Consider the following 16434-nt stretch of genomic DNA (forward strand, 5'->3'; position numbering starts at 1 on the left):
ATCTATAATTTGATATACAAGATAAATATTATAACCAAAATTACATTTTGGCAAGACATGCCATAATTTGATGCTTGAAGCAGTATTCTTAGACTTTAATAGAAAAGGATGCCAGGAAATATCCTAAATAAATTGAATCTAAATAATTATAACTATAAACATGACCAAAAGGTCATTAAAAATCACAAGTTAGTTTATTATTATCTAATCCCAGAACAATGAAAATCCATCTTATTTCATTTAAGATGATCTTTGTACAGAAAAATATGGTAATTTTAAATGCCCCCTCTCGCCCAAAAAAGATGACTACATTCTATAGGTCTAAACTTATATTTTTGTTTTGGGTGTCTATTTATAAACTAAATAGAGCCATATATAACTACAGAGCCCCAAAGTTCACAAGTTACACGGATAGTTTTCTTGATTAATGCATCAGTGATTTTAAAAAGCGCACAAAGAAATAATTCCCTACTGAGTTACTTGCTTGCAAAGTACTTCTCACCTTGTAACAACTATGAAGTATATTTGGAATAGCTTAATTAAAATTAACTCATCTTTCACTACCGTTGTGAGAAGGTGACTATTGCTTTTATTCTTCCTGGTTGGTTTGACAATTGCAAGAACATACAAGTTTTATTTAAACAAGCCTTTCCCATCACCCCGTGCTCTTGCCTGGGTCCTGTGTGATGTGATAAACCAATCTGGCTTGATCCATGGGATTCTGATGGTGGTTACCTCGGCAATTCAGTCTATAATACAATGTGGATTTGAAGTTCTGTGAGTCTCTTTGATTTATATATAAACCAGCCATAAAAAAGAATGAAATCTTGCCATGTGTGATGACATGGATGAACCTCAAGGGCATTATGCTGTTGACCTTAAACAAAGAGACAAATATTTCTCCTGCAAAATCCCTGCATGCCAAGCATTCTGCAAATTCAACTATAAGGTCAAAATAAAAAAACAAAACAAACAAAAGCCACCAAAAACAACAATAACAACAACAAAAAAACTGGGAGAAAATATTGACATTAAATATGTCAAACAGCCCATAAACTATGTATATACAAAGTTTACTCAAACTGATATAAAACCCCGAAGAAAAATGAACAAAATTTAGGAACAAAATTTATAGAAAATAGGTGACCAGTAGATGCATAAAAATCAACTACAGTGGTAATAAAAAGTTCAAATTAAAACAATGAGGTGCCTTTAAATAAATAAACAAACAAACAAACATAAAACCTTATAGTTCAGCAACTATTTGAAATGACAAAGCTCATGGTTTGCGGAGACTACCCTCATACAACTGTTGCTCATATAACTTTGTCCAATCTCTCTGGGAAAGAGTTTTGCAATCTTCACTATCTATGAATTCCATTTTTGCTATTTCAACTACTCACTAAAATGTATTTGTAACCCCAAAATCAATACCCAGAGTGTTTTTCAGTCATTTGTGGGCACCCGCAGAGTGAGGGAAAAGTTCGGTTGCTTGACACCCGTTCCTGGCTGATGTCAAACATGTGGGCTCTGCCTTTTTGTCTCAGATCTCATTTGGTAAATGCGTGTCCTTTTCATGATCTAGTTAGTGCCACATTTTTCTCATTTTGTGCCTTTTGTTGGTGACTTTGTGCGGCCCAGTGGCCCCAAGCACAGTGCTGGAGTGCTCCCTAGAGTTCCTCCCCACGACAAGGCTTCCCTGTGCCTTGCAGAGAAAGTCCACGTGTTGTGACCTTCGTTCAGGCATGAGTTATAGTACTGTCGGCATGTTCACTGTTAATGAATCAACAATGTGTATAAAACAAAGTTATGTAGTGATCGGTTGATGAAAATGGGTTGACCAGATGTCTGCAGGATCCTGATCTTGCAAGAGGTCCTATCCCAGAGCCTCCAGAAGGAACTGGCCCCGAGATGAATTTCAACTTTTGGCCTCCAGAATTATAGAATAACTTTGTGTGGTTGTAAGCCACTGCAGTTGTGGTCATTTGTTACAGCAGCTATAGGAAATTAATACAGGCTTACAATAAGAACGTGTGGAAAACAGAGTGGCTAACCTTGCCATAAAAAAGCATGTGGTATATATTTGTGCACTCTTGCTGCAATGGCATTGATGTTTATTGTAGAGCAAAAATCTACAAGTATTTATGTCATGATTTGGTGGCTGTTTTAAATTTTTTTAAATAAGCCTTTATAGAAGAAATAAACCCAAAGCATGCATTTTTTAATTTAAAAAATTAAGTTCTTTGATTTATTAAGGAAGTTAAGAATGAACACACAACTTGCTCAAACTATTTTCAACACCTATGTGTACCCGGTGGGTAGCACTGTCTAGGTGAAAAGCAAAAGACGCAAATCTGCCAAAGAAGCCTCAACATCTATTTCACTAGTTAATACTTAAAGAGACAGTGCTGAAAGATGAGTTTCAGACGGGCAGCTGCAGAAAGTGCATTTACATTTCATTCTGTGCGGCATGCGTGGCCCTTTTATTTAGGTCCAATATTCAACTCAATAAATTTCATTTGTTTCTGCTTGCAAATTTTCTTGAGTGCATACAAAAAATGAAGCTACAATGCATGTCGTTTGACATCAGCCAGGAACCGGTGTCGTTAAATAGTGGTTACCTCTCCTATTCCTTCTGCCTCTTCCTGAGCCATTCTCTTACAGCTTTAAATCTCACCTCTTTCAATGTCTTAACATAATGCATAGCCCAGAGTTATTGATGAAAATGTGTAGCTTTCTGTCCTGCTGGTGTGGCTCAGTGGTTGAGCGTCTACCCATGCACCAAGAGGTTGATGGTTTGATTCCCAGCCAGGACACATGCCCAGGTTGTGGACCTGATCCCCAGTAGGGGGCATGCAGGAGGCAGCCAATCCATGTTCTCTTTCATCGATGTTTCTCTCTCTCTCCCTCTCCCTCTCCCTTCCTCTCTCTCTAAAATCAATAAAAGAAAAAGAAAAAAGAAAATGTGAAAAAAGAAAATGTGTAACTCTCATTGAGAACACTACTCTAAATTCCTTTCTCACCTGACTGAGGCATAGTTAAGCACAACGAACCACAGGTTCTTAAAAAGGCAGTTTACTTTAAGAGTGCAATGTTTGAGACAATAAACACATTTCATTCTCTCCTACTGCTTACTCCTGGGAGCAGAGGGCTCCTCCTTCTCTGGCTCCACTGGCTTATGAATGGATATGTTCAATGCTGAGACAGCAGACAGAGTTGAATGAGCTCCTTTGGTACTCACCTTAGCGTCCTGGTGTGGCTGGGTACTCCTAGGTGTCTGTGGGGAAAGCCCTGAAGAGCAGGGTGAGGAGGTCCGCAGGTGTCCCCAGAATGATCAGAAGATACCAACACAACTCATCTGCCTCATCTGCCTGGCTTCACACAGGTGTCTATGGTTTCAATGCTCTTCTTTTAAAAATTTATCTTTATTGTTGAAAGTATTACAGATGTCCCTCCTTTTCCTCCCCATTGATTCCCTCATCCCCACACCCGCTCCACCCCCTGCCTTCACTGCTCTGTTGTCTGTGGCCATTGGTTATGCATATATGCATATAAGTTCTTTGGTTTATCTCTTCCCACCCCACCCCATCTCTTCTCTCTGAAATTTGTCAGTCTGTTCCCTACTTCCATGTCTCTGGATCTATTTTGTTCATTTCATTCCACAAATGAGATCATGTGGAACTTCTCTCTCTAACTGGCTTGTTTCACTTAGCATAACACTCCCCAGGTCCCTTCATGTCATCTCAAAGGGTAAAAGATCTTTCTTTCTTACAGCTGCATAGTATTCCATTGTGTATATGTACCACAGCTTTTTTATCCATTCATCTACTGATGGACCCTTGGGCTGTTTCCAGATCTTAGCGATTGTAAACAGCACTGCTATGAACATGGGGGTGCATATATTCTTTCTGGTTGTTTTGGGATTCTTAGGGTATATTCCTAGAAGTGGGATCACTAGGTCAAATGGCAGTTCCATTTTTAATTTTTTAAGGAAACACCATAGTGTTTTCCACAGTGGCTGCACCAGGCTGCATCCCACCAGCAGGGTGCTGGAGTCCCCTTTCTCCACACCCTCGCCAGCAGCGCTCTGCTTCTTGACCTCACACAGGGGGGACAGTGAGTGGCAGTCTTTCTCCTCACCCGGTTGCAAGTAGAAGCAGCTGTAGGCCAGTTGCTCAAAAGCTGGTTACTAAAGGGTCCATCTAATTAATTAAATTATTCTTATCTTCATAAGCTTTTGTAACATACAAAATTTGTCTCTCCAAGATTTCTTGCTGCCATAGCTGCAGACCAAAAGGACAGTGAAGAAGAGATATAACATATTCAAGAGCATGATCTTTAAAATATTTGAGCATAAAAGTCTCATACATTTTTTGTGACTATATAGAAGTATATATACTTTTTCCATCAACCAAACTAAACTGTTTAGTGAGTAATTTTGGCCCAGGGCTCGCTGTGACCTTCCTGCTGCTTCTGTGTGTCAAGTTGGGGGTAGTTCTGGACACGACTTTCGTCCTCTGAAATTTGTTTGCTCAAGAAGGCCCCTTGTCATTCTGCATGTTTATCACAGGGACCAACAGATTGCTCCTGTCTCCATCCTAAATGTATTTACCTGACACTTGTGCAAAACCTTGGCCTTCATCATGCTTATCAATCGCAAAACTTTGGACACGTTGCTGGAACTGCCATTCCAAGGCATGAGTGCTGTGATTGGTTAATGTTTCCTGAACACTTTCCTGTTCATGCTCACATCTGACACCTCCTACTTCCCATGAAGAGTCTCTGCAGCTCCAGGACACACACGTGCACAAGCAGAAAAGCCTGATGAACGGTGAGCATCTCCAGAGATGCTCCTGGGGTTTAGGTCTCTGTCTCGGCATCATTGACATCTTGGACTGGAGACGCTTGGGCCGCCAGGGGCATGACAGCTCGTCCTGCGGCATCTCTGGCTCCACCCACTAGATGCTAGTTGCACTCCTACCCCAGTGGTCATAACCCGGTATGTCTCCACACTGCCAGTGTCCCCTGGGGGATAAAACTGCCCTCCGTGTACAAACACTTAAGGTGACACTCATACAACCCTCCCACGGGAAATTCTAAAACGCTACTTACCATTGCCTGGTGAAGGGTTCGCCTCACTAACAGTACCGAGGGGGCGTCAGCGCGCAGGGTTCAGTGAGGCTCAGAAGAGCGGGGAGAGCGGCAGCGGTGCAGACGGTTGGGGCTGGGAGCGCGATCTCTCCTACGTAAACAGTTCTGTGTCTGTTGAGCCCTCGGATGACACGTTTAGATTGAGGATGGCCACTCGGGCAGCACAGCCAACGCCAAGTTCCACAACTGCGGAGCAGCCACCAGCCTGGCGGTGAACGGCCAGGCACTGATAAGCAATTGAATTGATTTTATACTTTTTTTTCCCAATAAATATATATATATAAATCAGTGTTACTGTGACTGATTTTCCAAGAATAAGGGGTAAGAATCCTGTTGGTTTTTTTCCTTCTTGACAGAGACTGATGCTCGAGATGCTTCAGTTGGTGGGAATTGCTGTCTAGGACAAAAATAACACAGCACAGGCATTGTGCTTCACGGGTGTTATCTCACAAACTGAAGGCAAGCCCCTCCCCCCCCAACAAAAAGATTACAACTCACTTTATTGCAACACTGGCTTTACACAGTGGTCAGAACCCACAGCATCATTGAGGCGTGTCTCTATGTTCCAACTTCCAACATAATCAGCTTGGCTTCATTTCAAAGAAAGCCTTTAACTTCAGGTTTGGATAAGCCTAGTCTGGATGTCCCTACAAATGCTAATTCAAAATCCCCTAGGTTGGCCCAGCCGGTGTGGCTCACTGGTTGAGCGTCGACCCATGCACCAAGAAGTCGCCAGTTCGATTCCTGGTCAGGGCACATGCCCAGGTTGTGGGCCGGGTCCCCAGTGGGAGGCATGCAGGAGGCGGCCAATCAATGTTCTCTCTCATCGATGTTTCTCTCTCTCTCTCCTCTCCTCTCTCTAAAAAAAGTCAATAAAGAAAAAAATCCCCTAGGTTGTTTCGAATAAATTCCTGCTGAATAATCCTGGCCCTGGCACAGAGATGAGCAGGACTCCCCTCCATGGGATCACTGCTTCCTTTCCAAGCTTCAGGCCGGCTCCCCTTGTCCTTTCTAACCCACGTCCTACAATTCTTGACTCGGTCTTTCCAGTCTTTCCATGATAATGCAAGTAAAGTCAGGAGGGGGGTAATTAGCACATAGAATACATTATAAAATCTATCATATATATATGGACACGTGTGCACGCACACACACACGCACAATCACATCCCCACTGAGAAGGACAAATGCTTGGTCAGTTTATGTTCTCAAATGACAAGAAAATAAAAGATGTCTGAAGGCAAGATTTGGGAATGAGATAACAAGTAGATTTTCACTACAAGGGGAATATCTTTAAAACACCAGTAACCAAAAAAATTTAAAACTCTTTAAAAATTGATACGGCTCTTTTATAAAACATATGGAGTGATAAAACACACACAAAAATCAGATTCAACTATAATACACAAGCCAACGTAAAAGAGTCTGCTTTCTTTTTGATTTTATACATTATTTTACACTTTTTAAACTCATTTCGGACCTTGCACATCCTGGAGTTGTATATACTGTCCCAAAAGCTCTGCTACAGACAGACAAGTTCAGTAGCAGTTTCCATCCACATTTACCCATTTTTGTTTAAAAAATATAAAGAGTCTGTTTCATTTTTAAATTTTATATGGCATATTTTTATTATAAAGTCACTGAAATCACTTTGGACCCAGCATGTCCTTCGGCTTCACCCACTCATCAAACTGCTCGGCCGTGAGAAAGCCGAGCTCAATCGCAGTCGCCTTCAGGGTCGACCCGTTTTTGTGCGCTGTCTTCGCGATCTTCGCCGCCTTGTCATATCCTGCAGGGAAACCGGAAAGGCGACACAGGCGTCAGTACTGAAAGTTGGCTTTCTACAGCCAAAGGTAATCATAATTTACTTGACATTGATGCTACCGATCCCTTTCGTAATCTTTTTTATCTTAAAAACATTTAACAGCCCAGCCGGTGTGGCTCAGTGGATTGAGCGCCCTCCCATGGACTGGGAGGTCCCTGTGCGATTTCCGGTCGGGACACGTGCCTGGGTTTTGGACTCGGTCCCCAGAAGGGGGCGTGCAGGAGGCAGCTGATAGATGTTTCCATCTCTCTCTCCTTTCCTCTCTCTCTAAAAAAATCAATAAAAACATATTTTAAAAAACTAATTAATTAAAAATATATATATTTAATAGTAATTATCTTAGTTGTCATTTCTAACAGTGACTATCCTAATGGTTGTCATTTATTACATAGAGTAAAATCTTTACTTTTCTTAGTAATACAGATTTAAATATACTCACTTTCTCCAACAGATTTGTTCCTAAATTGAAACTGCCCACTCAGATATTTTACAGAGGGGAATACAAAAAACAAAAAAAACAAAAAACAAAACCCACAAGAAAGCACCAATACATACAAATACACATCCGAGGAGTACGAATGTGCTGTTTCAAACATGCTTAACCAGAAGCACTGTCCTTAAGGGCATCAGGCTCGAGGCTGAGGCTGCGGGCCGGCACTGTGAGCGGACAGCGAGGGCCGCCAGGCCTCGAGGGGGCGCTGTCACGGCCACTTCCAACAGCTCCTCTCTGCGCCGCACCCGCACCTGCCTCTGCCCAGACTGCAAGGAATCGGTGGGGGACTCGTAGCATAAACATACGTTGTACAGAAGATCTCGGGTCTACTGCTTACTGCAGAGTCACCTACTTTTAAAATTAATAAAGGTAGGGGCAGGACAGTTCTACAAATTGTGCTGACTTAACATAATTTTTAAAAGTCAGAGGGGAAAATTAAGAAAGAACAGAAAAAATAAAAATGAAACCAATAAAGGAGGGAAAGAAGATCAGGGGCAGAGAAGCCTGCAGAGACGGCTGGCCACCAACCCAGTCAGATGCACGTCAGTGCGCAGTCACTGCCCACTCACACAAATTAGGCCTCAGCTCATTAGGTCCCTGAATCTGGGAGGCTACACATGCTGGAAGGGCATTTACAGATCCGAGTGATCAGACAAAGAATTCTCACACTACACGTGAGGGGGCGAGCTCAGCTATTCCGTCCCGTTGTGTGAGTGCTGACGGGAAAGTCTGAGCAGGGTGCTGACCACTCGGCTCTCTTCAAGTCCCAGCTGGCCTGTTACACACCCACAAAGAGCGGGCGTAAGGCTGGGCTCTGCCACCGTGAGGTGTGACCTGCCCGCTTACCCTGGCATGGCCTTCACCTCGCAGTGAACAGATTCCAGGGAAGACTCATCAGTCGTTTCGCTGCAGGAGCACCTCTAACTGAAATGTTATGGCAACACGTTCTGCGGTATAGACGCAATAAAACATTTCTCACGCGAGCCTGAGTCCCCCTGGGCATCTCACCAGTGGCAGCTGAGGTACGTAATTTTAAAAGGGTCAAAATGTCGTCACCAATCTCAGTTGTGCAGCAAAGGACACGTCTCATCCTGGCCCAGAGCTACCCGAAGCCGTCAGATGAGCACTAGACTTATAAGACTAACACTGAAGATTGATGTGATGCCAAGAGTATGAAATCAGCCCTGAAAGCTCAGGACTATAGAAGAATGTTTAAAGCTCTGACCATCTCATGCCACATGACTGCATCCTAACCTGTTCTAAAACGGCAAATCAAAGGCTATGTTCATCTCAGCTCAGCAGTGGAAGGGGGGAGAGGCTGTTAACACGTCATCACATGCGGTAGGAGACCCCTCAGAACCCCAGTCACACAGGGAACTGCCGGGGGGCACCGCGCTGGGTCTGCAGCCCAAGCCCGTAAGTCTGAATCTACGTAATGAAATATTTACAGTTCTGGAAAAGGCTTGCAACACAAAAGCCGTGGTTTTAGACAAAACATTTGCATTTTCCCTCCTTCCCTATAATCAATAAATAACCCTTTTTCTTTTTCTTGGTAACTTCACATTTTTTAATTGAACAGAACAAAACAAAGTGTAGCTGAGCATCTAGAGAAGATGGGAAAAATGAATTCGCTCCCCGTTGCTAGTCAGCCAGTGCCACCTAGTGACACCACCAAGGAAGACACTTCTTCCCAGTGGCTCAGGATACAAAGCACCTGAATTCCATTAAGATTAAAATAAGTCTGAACTACTACTTCTGAATTTACCACATTTTCAAATAAAGTAAAGAAAAATCAATCAAGTTTTTGAAAGAATATGACACCACCCGTTATATAGTGTCTTAACAACACAATTTCAAATATTTTATAAGATTTTACTTTTTAAACAGTGTCCAAAAGGAAATTGTTGCCTATAAACACGATCCATCCAGTAGCCTCTTAAATGTTTTCAGTTTAACTTTGTGTTTAATGACACGTTCTTCCGCAAAGCCTTACCTATGTGAGGGTTGAGCGCGGTGACCAGCATCAGAGACTCGTTCATCAGCTTGTCGATCCGGTCCCTGTTGGCCTGGATCCCCACCACGCAGTTCTCGGTGAAGGAGACGGCCGCGTCCCCCAGCAGCCTGGCTGAGTGCAGCACGTTCTTAATCTAAGACGAGGAGACAGGCGTATTAAGCCTAACTTCTTTTGTCCAATAACCTACAGTATTACATACTGATTCATAAAAGAATATATAATTCAATACACATACAGCACTCCTACAACTCTTAGGCACCATATCCAAGACAATAACTATAAAAGAAATACACACTGGAGGGCACAGAAATCTAAAAAAGGAATAAATAACAAATATAAATAACAAATACAAGATAGCCTGTGGCGTTATGAAACACAGGTGTGAGATGTCAGAGAGCCTAGAGGAAGAGAATGAATCCCAGGTGCAGGACCAGGTGAAGTCCCATCTGGACCAGGCCCGCACAGCCAGACGGGGGAGGGCTCTTCCCTGGGAAGGGGGCACAGACGCGGGGGTCAGCAGTGCAGCACGTGGAGGAAACCAGGGAAGTCAGGGCTTCCCGGTTCCAAACCATCTCCATGGTTCTCATATTAAACAAAAAAAATATTCCAGTCACTTTAAAATCACCTTTCCTTTCACACAATATGTAAAAACTGCATAAGATCCATTAGTCTGTTTCAGCAGTTTTGCTCTTTTGGGTAAGATTCCAGCATGTATTAGGATAAATATCCAATCCTCATCCTGTGCTCTAAAACCCCAGGCCCTGAGAGCTGTCCTCTCAACAACGGACTCCAGTAGAGGTCACAGAACTTCACGATTCATTCATTTGGCACTAATGACTGTACAAAGCAATGCTGATGATCTTGATTTATTTGCTATCAGAGACAACAGAGGTTAGCAGACATTCATTGCCATGCACTGTCTGCCAGCAGCTGGCGTTCACCGCTGGGATGCAGCCTGACGGGAAAGCTGCTCGGGGCCCTGCTCGGCCTGCCCTCTCCCGGTTCCCACCACAATGCACACTCCTTGGGGCAAAAGCGACCTCCTTCCCCGCGGTGCTGTCACTAGCGACCAGCACAGTGCCTGACACACACTAGTACTCAGTAAGTATGTGACGGAGACACCCAATGAATATACTTCATTTTTGCATTCTCATCCAATTAAAATCAGACTTTACACCAGATTTCCGACGGAACATTTACACATTAAAGAATTCGCATGATGACAGCTCCGTTTTCTGAAGCTGCGGAAACGGACGAGAGCGGAGGCCTTCTTGCTCCAGCTTCATAAAGAGGAAGGAAGACGTTTTAGTGGACACAGGACGTTTGCAAGGGTGTGGAAGAGGGAAGATGGTGAAAGAAAGCCTGAGGGAGGGAGGAGCGTGGAGAGAAAACGCTGCAGAGAGCAGGGCGAAGAGAGTTCGAGACGGGCAGAGCCAGGCCCGGGGCCAGCGAGAACCGCCGCCTGTCCAGACCCAGGAGGTCCCGACCCAGGAGGTCCCGACCCAGGAGGTCCCAGAGCCAGGTCCCAGACGGCGGAACAACCCAGCGGCAAGTGCAGCGTGAGCGACAGGGAGGGGTCCTCCTGGAAGACCGACTTTGAGAGGAGGAAGACAGCAGCATGAGGGGACAGGCTGAGGCTGGGCATTTACTCACTTGTTCTTTTCGCTGAGAAAATGTAAATGTGTTTCTAGCCACTGGTATCCCCACTGGTGAGAACAAGGGAGAAACCTGTACCCTACCTTCTAGATTTTTTTTCCAATTAAAAAAAAGTAAACCATCAAATTACTTGAGCTAAAAGTCACCTAACTGAATATGCAGGATTAATCTTCTAACATTAATATATACTTGACTTCCAACTACCAATTACATTATCAAATACCCGATGTGAGATCTATAAAAACCTTTAGGAAAAACAAAAGCCAAGACAATTAGCCCTCTGTCAAAAGCATTAAAAATCAAATGGAAAGCTTACCATCATTGGCTTGAAAACATTCAACTCGAAATGTCCATTGCTGCCCCCAACGGTGACAGCAACGTGGTTCCCCATGACCTGGGCGGCCACCATGGTCATCGCCTCGCACTGCGTAGGGTTCACCTTGCCTTCAAGAAACCACCAGGGAAGACGCCACATCAAACACACTCATGGCTTCAAGTATCCGTGAAGATGAGGTTTTACATCAAATAATCAGGATAGAAGGAAATCTTACTTCATTACATAAAGTAAGCACATGATAAGGCAAAACCCCACGCCCACCAGCCAAAGAAAAGGAGATGGGTAGCCGCAAACTGTGGATCATTCAATAGCTAATAACTACTGTGCAATGAGTACCTGCAACTACACATTAAATATAGGTCTCTCCATCTTCCTGGCTGTCATTCTGAACATACGACAGTAAGTAAGAAAGGTGCGACCCTCACCTCGCAGAGCCTGGAGGCTAGAGAGAGCGGCCGGAACCACAACAGGTGAGGGGTGGACAGAGAAATGCAGGCTGCCATGGACACTCTTACAAAAGAGGGACCTCTTCCACACTCGGGAGGCTTCTCAGGAGATGATGGTATTAACTGCAATTTTCCTACTCATCATATGAATCTCCAGAACCCCGCAACTCTGGTTAACACTCCTGACAAACTCGAGTTTTGAACCGAGCGCCCAGATTCCCCTGAACAATACAAAGCAATGCACTGGGAAGAGTATTTCCTTTTCTGTAAGTCTGCATTTCTCCTTTGTAGGCAATTGCTCTGAATTTGCAACCGCTGAACTCACGTCATTTTTCGACATGAAATGCTTTACAATCAGAGCTCTTCCAATTCTACGTGTGCAGTCAGGTCTTTCTTTTTCACTATCAAAAGTCACTTTGTCAGTTTCAGTCCGACCTACGGAGGCCCCCATGAACTGGCTCTGCCGCCTGATGTACTGCTGTCCCAGTGTCAGCACATGTTCTCTGCCTTCACCTTCAGGTCACCTGTCCGCCAAGACCCTCCTCCAGTCTGAAGTCAGCTCGCTGCCGCTCCTGAAATGTCACTGTGCGCCCAGCTACAGTCCTCTAACAGCGCTGCCCACACTTCTCCATGGATTCAACGGACATCACTGATGCGAGCCTGTCAAATGACTTGCTGGAACCCAGTGACTGTGTCACATCCCCAAAGCAAAATATGAAATAAGAGGCTTTTGGTATAATACATTTTTATTCAACCCAGGCTGATCACTTTACTGGTCTTTTCTAAAACTGTCTTGGCTTTGGCTTGTGAAAGACAGAATTAGTATGCCTTTTCCAGTGTGTCCTCAAAATGCATGCCGCTAACTAAAAAGTCTTTTCTCCTGCATTGCTGGGTGAGGTTCCCTGAAGCCCTGATCAAAGATGGCCCAAAAAAGCCCTGGCCGGTTTGGCTCAGCAGTTAGAGCATCGTTCCTTGGACCAAAGAGTCGCAGGTTCGATTCTGGTCAAGGGCACGCACCTTGGCTGTGGTTTGGTCCCCGGCCCTGGTCAGGGTCGTGCGGGAGACAACCAATAGATGTGTCTCTCTCACATTGATGTTTCTCTCTCTCTCTCTCCCCCCCCCAACTCTATCTGAAGATAAATGGAAAAATATCCTCGGGTGAGGATTAAAAAAAAAGATGGCCCAAAAAGACAATCTGAAACAAGGGTGCCGCACATGCCTCCACCCTCCTTTGGCATCACGGGAGCCAAAGCAAAGGAGCCTTGCCCTGTAGATGAGGACGCCGGGTGTGTCAAGAACCAGCTCTAACCTACCGCGCTGGGATTACCTGGCATGATACTGCTTCCTGGCTCATTTTCAGGCAAAATCAGTTCTCCCAGACCTGAGCGAGGACCAGAACCCAGGAAGCGGATATCGTTCGCTATCTTCATCAGACTGCAGGCGGTTGTGTTCATGGCTCCGCTGAGTTCAACCAGAGCATCGTGAGCAGCCAAAGCTTCGAATTTATTCGGAGCTGTAACGAAAGGTAGGCCTGCAGAAGAAGACAATAATAACCAACGAGTTAACAGGTAAAATGAAATGATTTTCGAACATCAGCAAGCTAAACAGAAAGTTCAGTGTATGAAAAACAAAAACAAAAAAAAATTTTACGTCAGAAAAAAATGATTAAGACTAAAGTTTTGTCTGCATATCTTCACAAAGTCCTGTAAGAGTAGGAAAGAATCAGTGACACTAGCACACTGCAAGATGAAGAAACAAGTCCTACCTATTCCGAAAGGGACAAGACCACCCACCTGCTGCAATCACTGCCCGAGGCCTGCCTGCGGGCGGAGAGCAAAGCGATGTCACTCTGCTCGTCACTCTGCTCTGCTCCACACTTCCCTGCTCAGTGTTCCCTCCACCTCGGGCTGCGCTCTTCTCCTCTCACCAGGGCCCACAAATCCTGACAGATTAGGGAGCCAAAATGACTTAGACCATCTCAGTCTCTCCCGTGTTCAAAGTTTTAAAGATCTACATATTACAATAGTTTTTCTTGATTAAAAAGCGATTTTCTGCTGCTAAGCCATAATTGAGCTGGGCTACTCAACTTAAAATCAAACTCCATTCTGACCAGTTATTCCTGCAGGTAAACACTTGAGCAGTTTTCTAAAAAAAACCCTGAGACTGACACCCAGAGGAACCATAAAGATAAGGGGTTAATGATGGCCTTGGAGGCACCATAAAAGAGAAAGAGATTAATCACTGCCCTGATCTCTGTAACAAGCTCATCTCGTCCCCTGCAACAAATTACTCCCTCACCTCTGTAATAACTTGATCAGCCCTGGCACCAAAAAAAAAGTGGCGCCAAGTGTATGTAGTTTTTTGAGAATGTAGTTTTTTTGGTAGTTTGTGCCTGTATCGGCAAGGAACAAAGGAGGCTCGGGGCTGCGATTTGGGAGACTATCCCCCGCAGCCCGCAGGTGAATAAAGTGCTCCTTTACAATTGGCTGTGCGTCTCTGGTTATCTCGCTGACGTTACAGCATAATGAGCACTGTATAATTATCTCTACCCTGACCTTCTGTTAACATCTGCCTCTTAATAAGAGTTTTCTGGACATGATAACTTGGCTCTAATTATCATTAGGGAGAGTATAGTACTCTACTAAAGAAAAGACAATTCAAAAGGTTCTAAGTTCAAAGAAATATCACAGCATGCCATAGGAAAAAAAGAAATTAAGTCTGTCAATCTCTACAACATATTTATTATTCAAATGAATCCCTCGACCATCAGTTGATTCTGCCTGTTTTGAAAATAAGTATATAAAACACCTTTAAAGAGCCTGGCCATGTGGCTTAGTAGATTGAGCATCATCACATGGACTGAGAGGTCCAGGCTCAAGACCCGGTCGGGACACATGCTCGGGCTGTGGGCTCAATCCCCAGAGGGAGGCATGCAAAAGGCAGCCAATCAAGGTTTCTCTCTCACATCAACATTTCTATCTCTCTCTCCCTTCTTCTCTAAGAAAATCAATAAAAAAATAAAAATAAACACCTTTAAAGAGAAATAATGGAATACCACCAGAGAGTAACAAAGCTAGCATGGACAAATTTTAGTTGCATGCTGGAGAGAGTGACATCACCAAGATGGTGGCATAAGTTGCTCCTAACTTTGCTCACCCTCACAAGAACAACAACAAGCTATTCAAGAACAAGACACCAGAGAGAATCCTGGAACACAGGGTGAGGCTAAAGCACCCCCTGCACCACAGAGAACAAGATGGCATCAGAAGGGTAAGAGAAGCAACTACAACATTGACCACACTGCCCCTCCCCAAGCCAGAGCAGCACCATGCAGAGATCTCCCATGAGCCTCTGGTTCCTCCAGTGGGAAAAGTGAAGCCAGGAGGACAGCTAGCCCCACCTGACCCCCAGCATTGTAGGTCACTTTGCAGGAGCCCCTACTCTGATCTCCCACTATGGGGACTGCAGGAGAATCTGCAGGGCACAGCCACTGGGAATCTGACTGTAATGAAGAAGGGGAAGGGGCCTGGGACACCCAGCATGATCTTGGCAGCCTGGTTTGCCCACGCCCAGGCAAGGAGCAAAGTCTCTTCCTGCAGTAAAGAGTATCTTCCAACTGCAGTGACCAGAAGGGCTGGTGACAACTCCGGAAAGCAGGGCAGCTCAGGGGCATTCAAGCCAAGAGATGGCTGGGCTGAACTGATCACCTGGTGCAAAGCCAGTGGCCCTGTTTGGTCAAGAAACTTGTGGATGGCTTAAATTAGGACAACAGAGAAAGCTTTACTGGCTTTAGAGCTGCTTCTCCCACTTTGCAGGGAAGCTACTTCATAGCCCCATCTATTACTGAAAATAGTGCCCAGTCCCAACCATCCAGTGAACCTGACCAGAGAATCCAGACAAGCACAAAGCCCATCCACAACCTCACTTGGATAGGAAACCAAGCCAGCCATCCTACCTAACAGTTCTCAGCCAATGGCGCATCTCATCCTGCCCCACAGCTCAAATAGTTGCCTCACCCCAAAATAGACCGTAATAGCAGGCCCCACCTGCCCATGAATATTACCAGCAAACACACCCTGAAACTCAAACTGAGCTGACTGGTTAAGAACTGTCTCCGACAAAGCAAACCTATAAAGTCTAGAAGAGGAGCCCAATGACTCAAATGTGCAAATATCAATGTAAGGAATCGAGGTTCACAAAAAGTCAGGTAAATATGATACCACCAAGAGAAACTAATAAAGTTCCAATAGCTGACACTAAAAAAATGAAGATCATGAACTGTCAGAAAAAGAATTCAGAATCATTCTCTTAAGGAATTTTGGTGAACTACAAGAAAACACAGACAACTAAACAAAATTAGGAAGCAATGCAAAAATAAAACACATTCAACAAGGAAATAGCAGCTACCAAAAAAAAAGCCCTACAAAACCTAGAAATCCTAGAGTTAAAAAATATAACTGAAGAATTCAACAGACAGTTTCAAAAGCAGCTAACTATGCAGAAGAAAAAGAA

General features: G+C 44.3%; 1 protein-coding gene across 1 annotated transcript in view; it reads right to left on the reverse strand.

Annotated features, from left to right (window-relative positions):
- Window positions 1-6752: 6752 nt before the first annotated feature.
- The window catches only part of FH (fumarate hydratase), a 30853-nt gene continuing 21171 nt past the window's right edge, over window positions 6753-16434 (reverse strand). Inside the window, exons 7-10 of the mRNA XM_036277427.1 lie at window positions 13250-13453; window positions 11456-11583; window positions 9463-9616; window positions 6753-6940 (exon numbers count right to left, since the gene is read on the reverse strand). Coding sequence (XP_036133320.1) covers window positions 6798-6940; window positions 9463-9616; window positions 11456-11583; window positions 13250-13453 — 629 coding nt within the window. The 3' untranslated portion in view covers window positions 6753-6797. The remainder of the gene's footprint in view (window positions 6941-9462; window positions 9617-11455; window positions 11584-13249; window positions 13454-16434) is intronic.

The sequence above is a fragment of the Molossus molossus genome, unplaced genomic scaffold (assembly GCF_014108415.1).
Source record: "Molossus molossus isolate mMolMol1 unplaced genomic scaffold, mMolMol1.p scaffold_m16_p_23, whole genome shotgun sequence".
In the NCBI taxonomy this organism is placed as follows: Eukaryota; Metazoa; Chordata; class Mammalia; order Chiroptera; family Molossidae; genus Molossus; species Molossus molossus.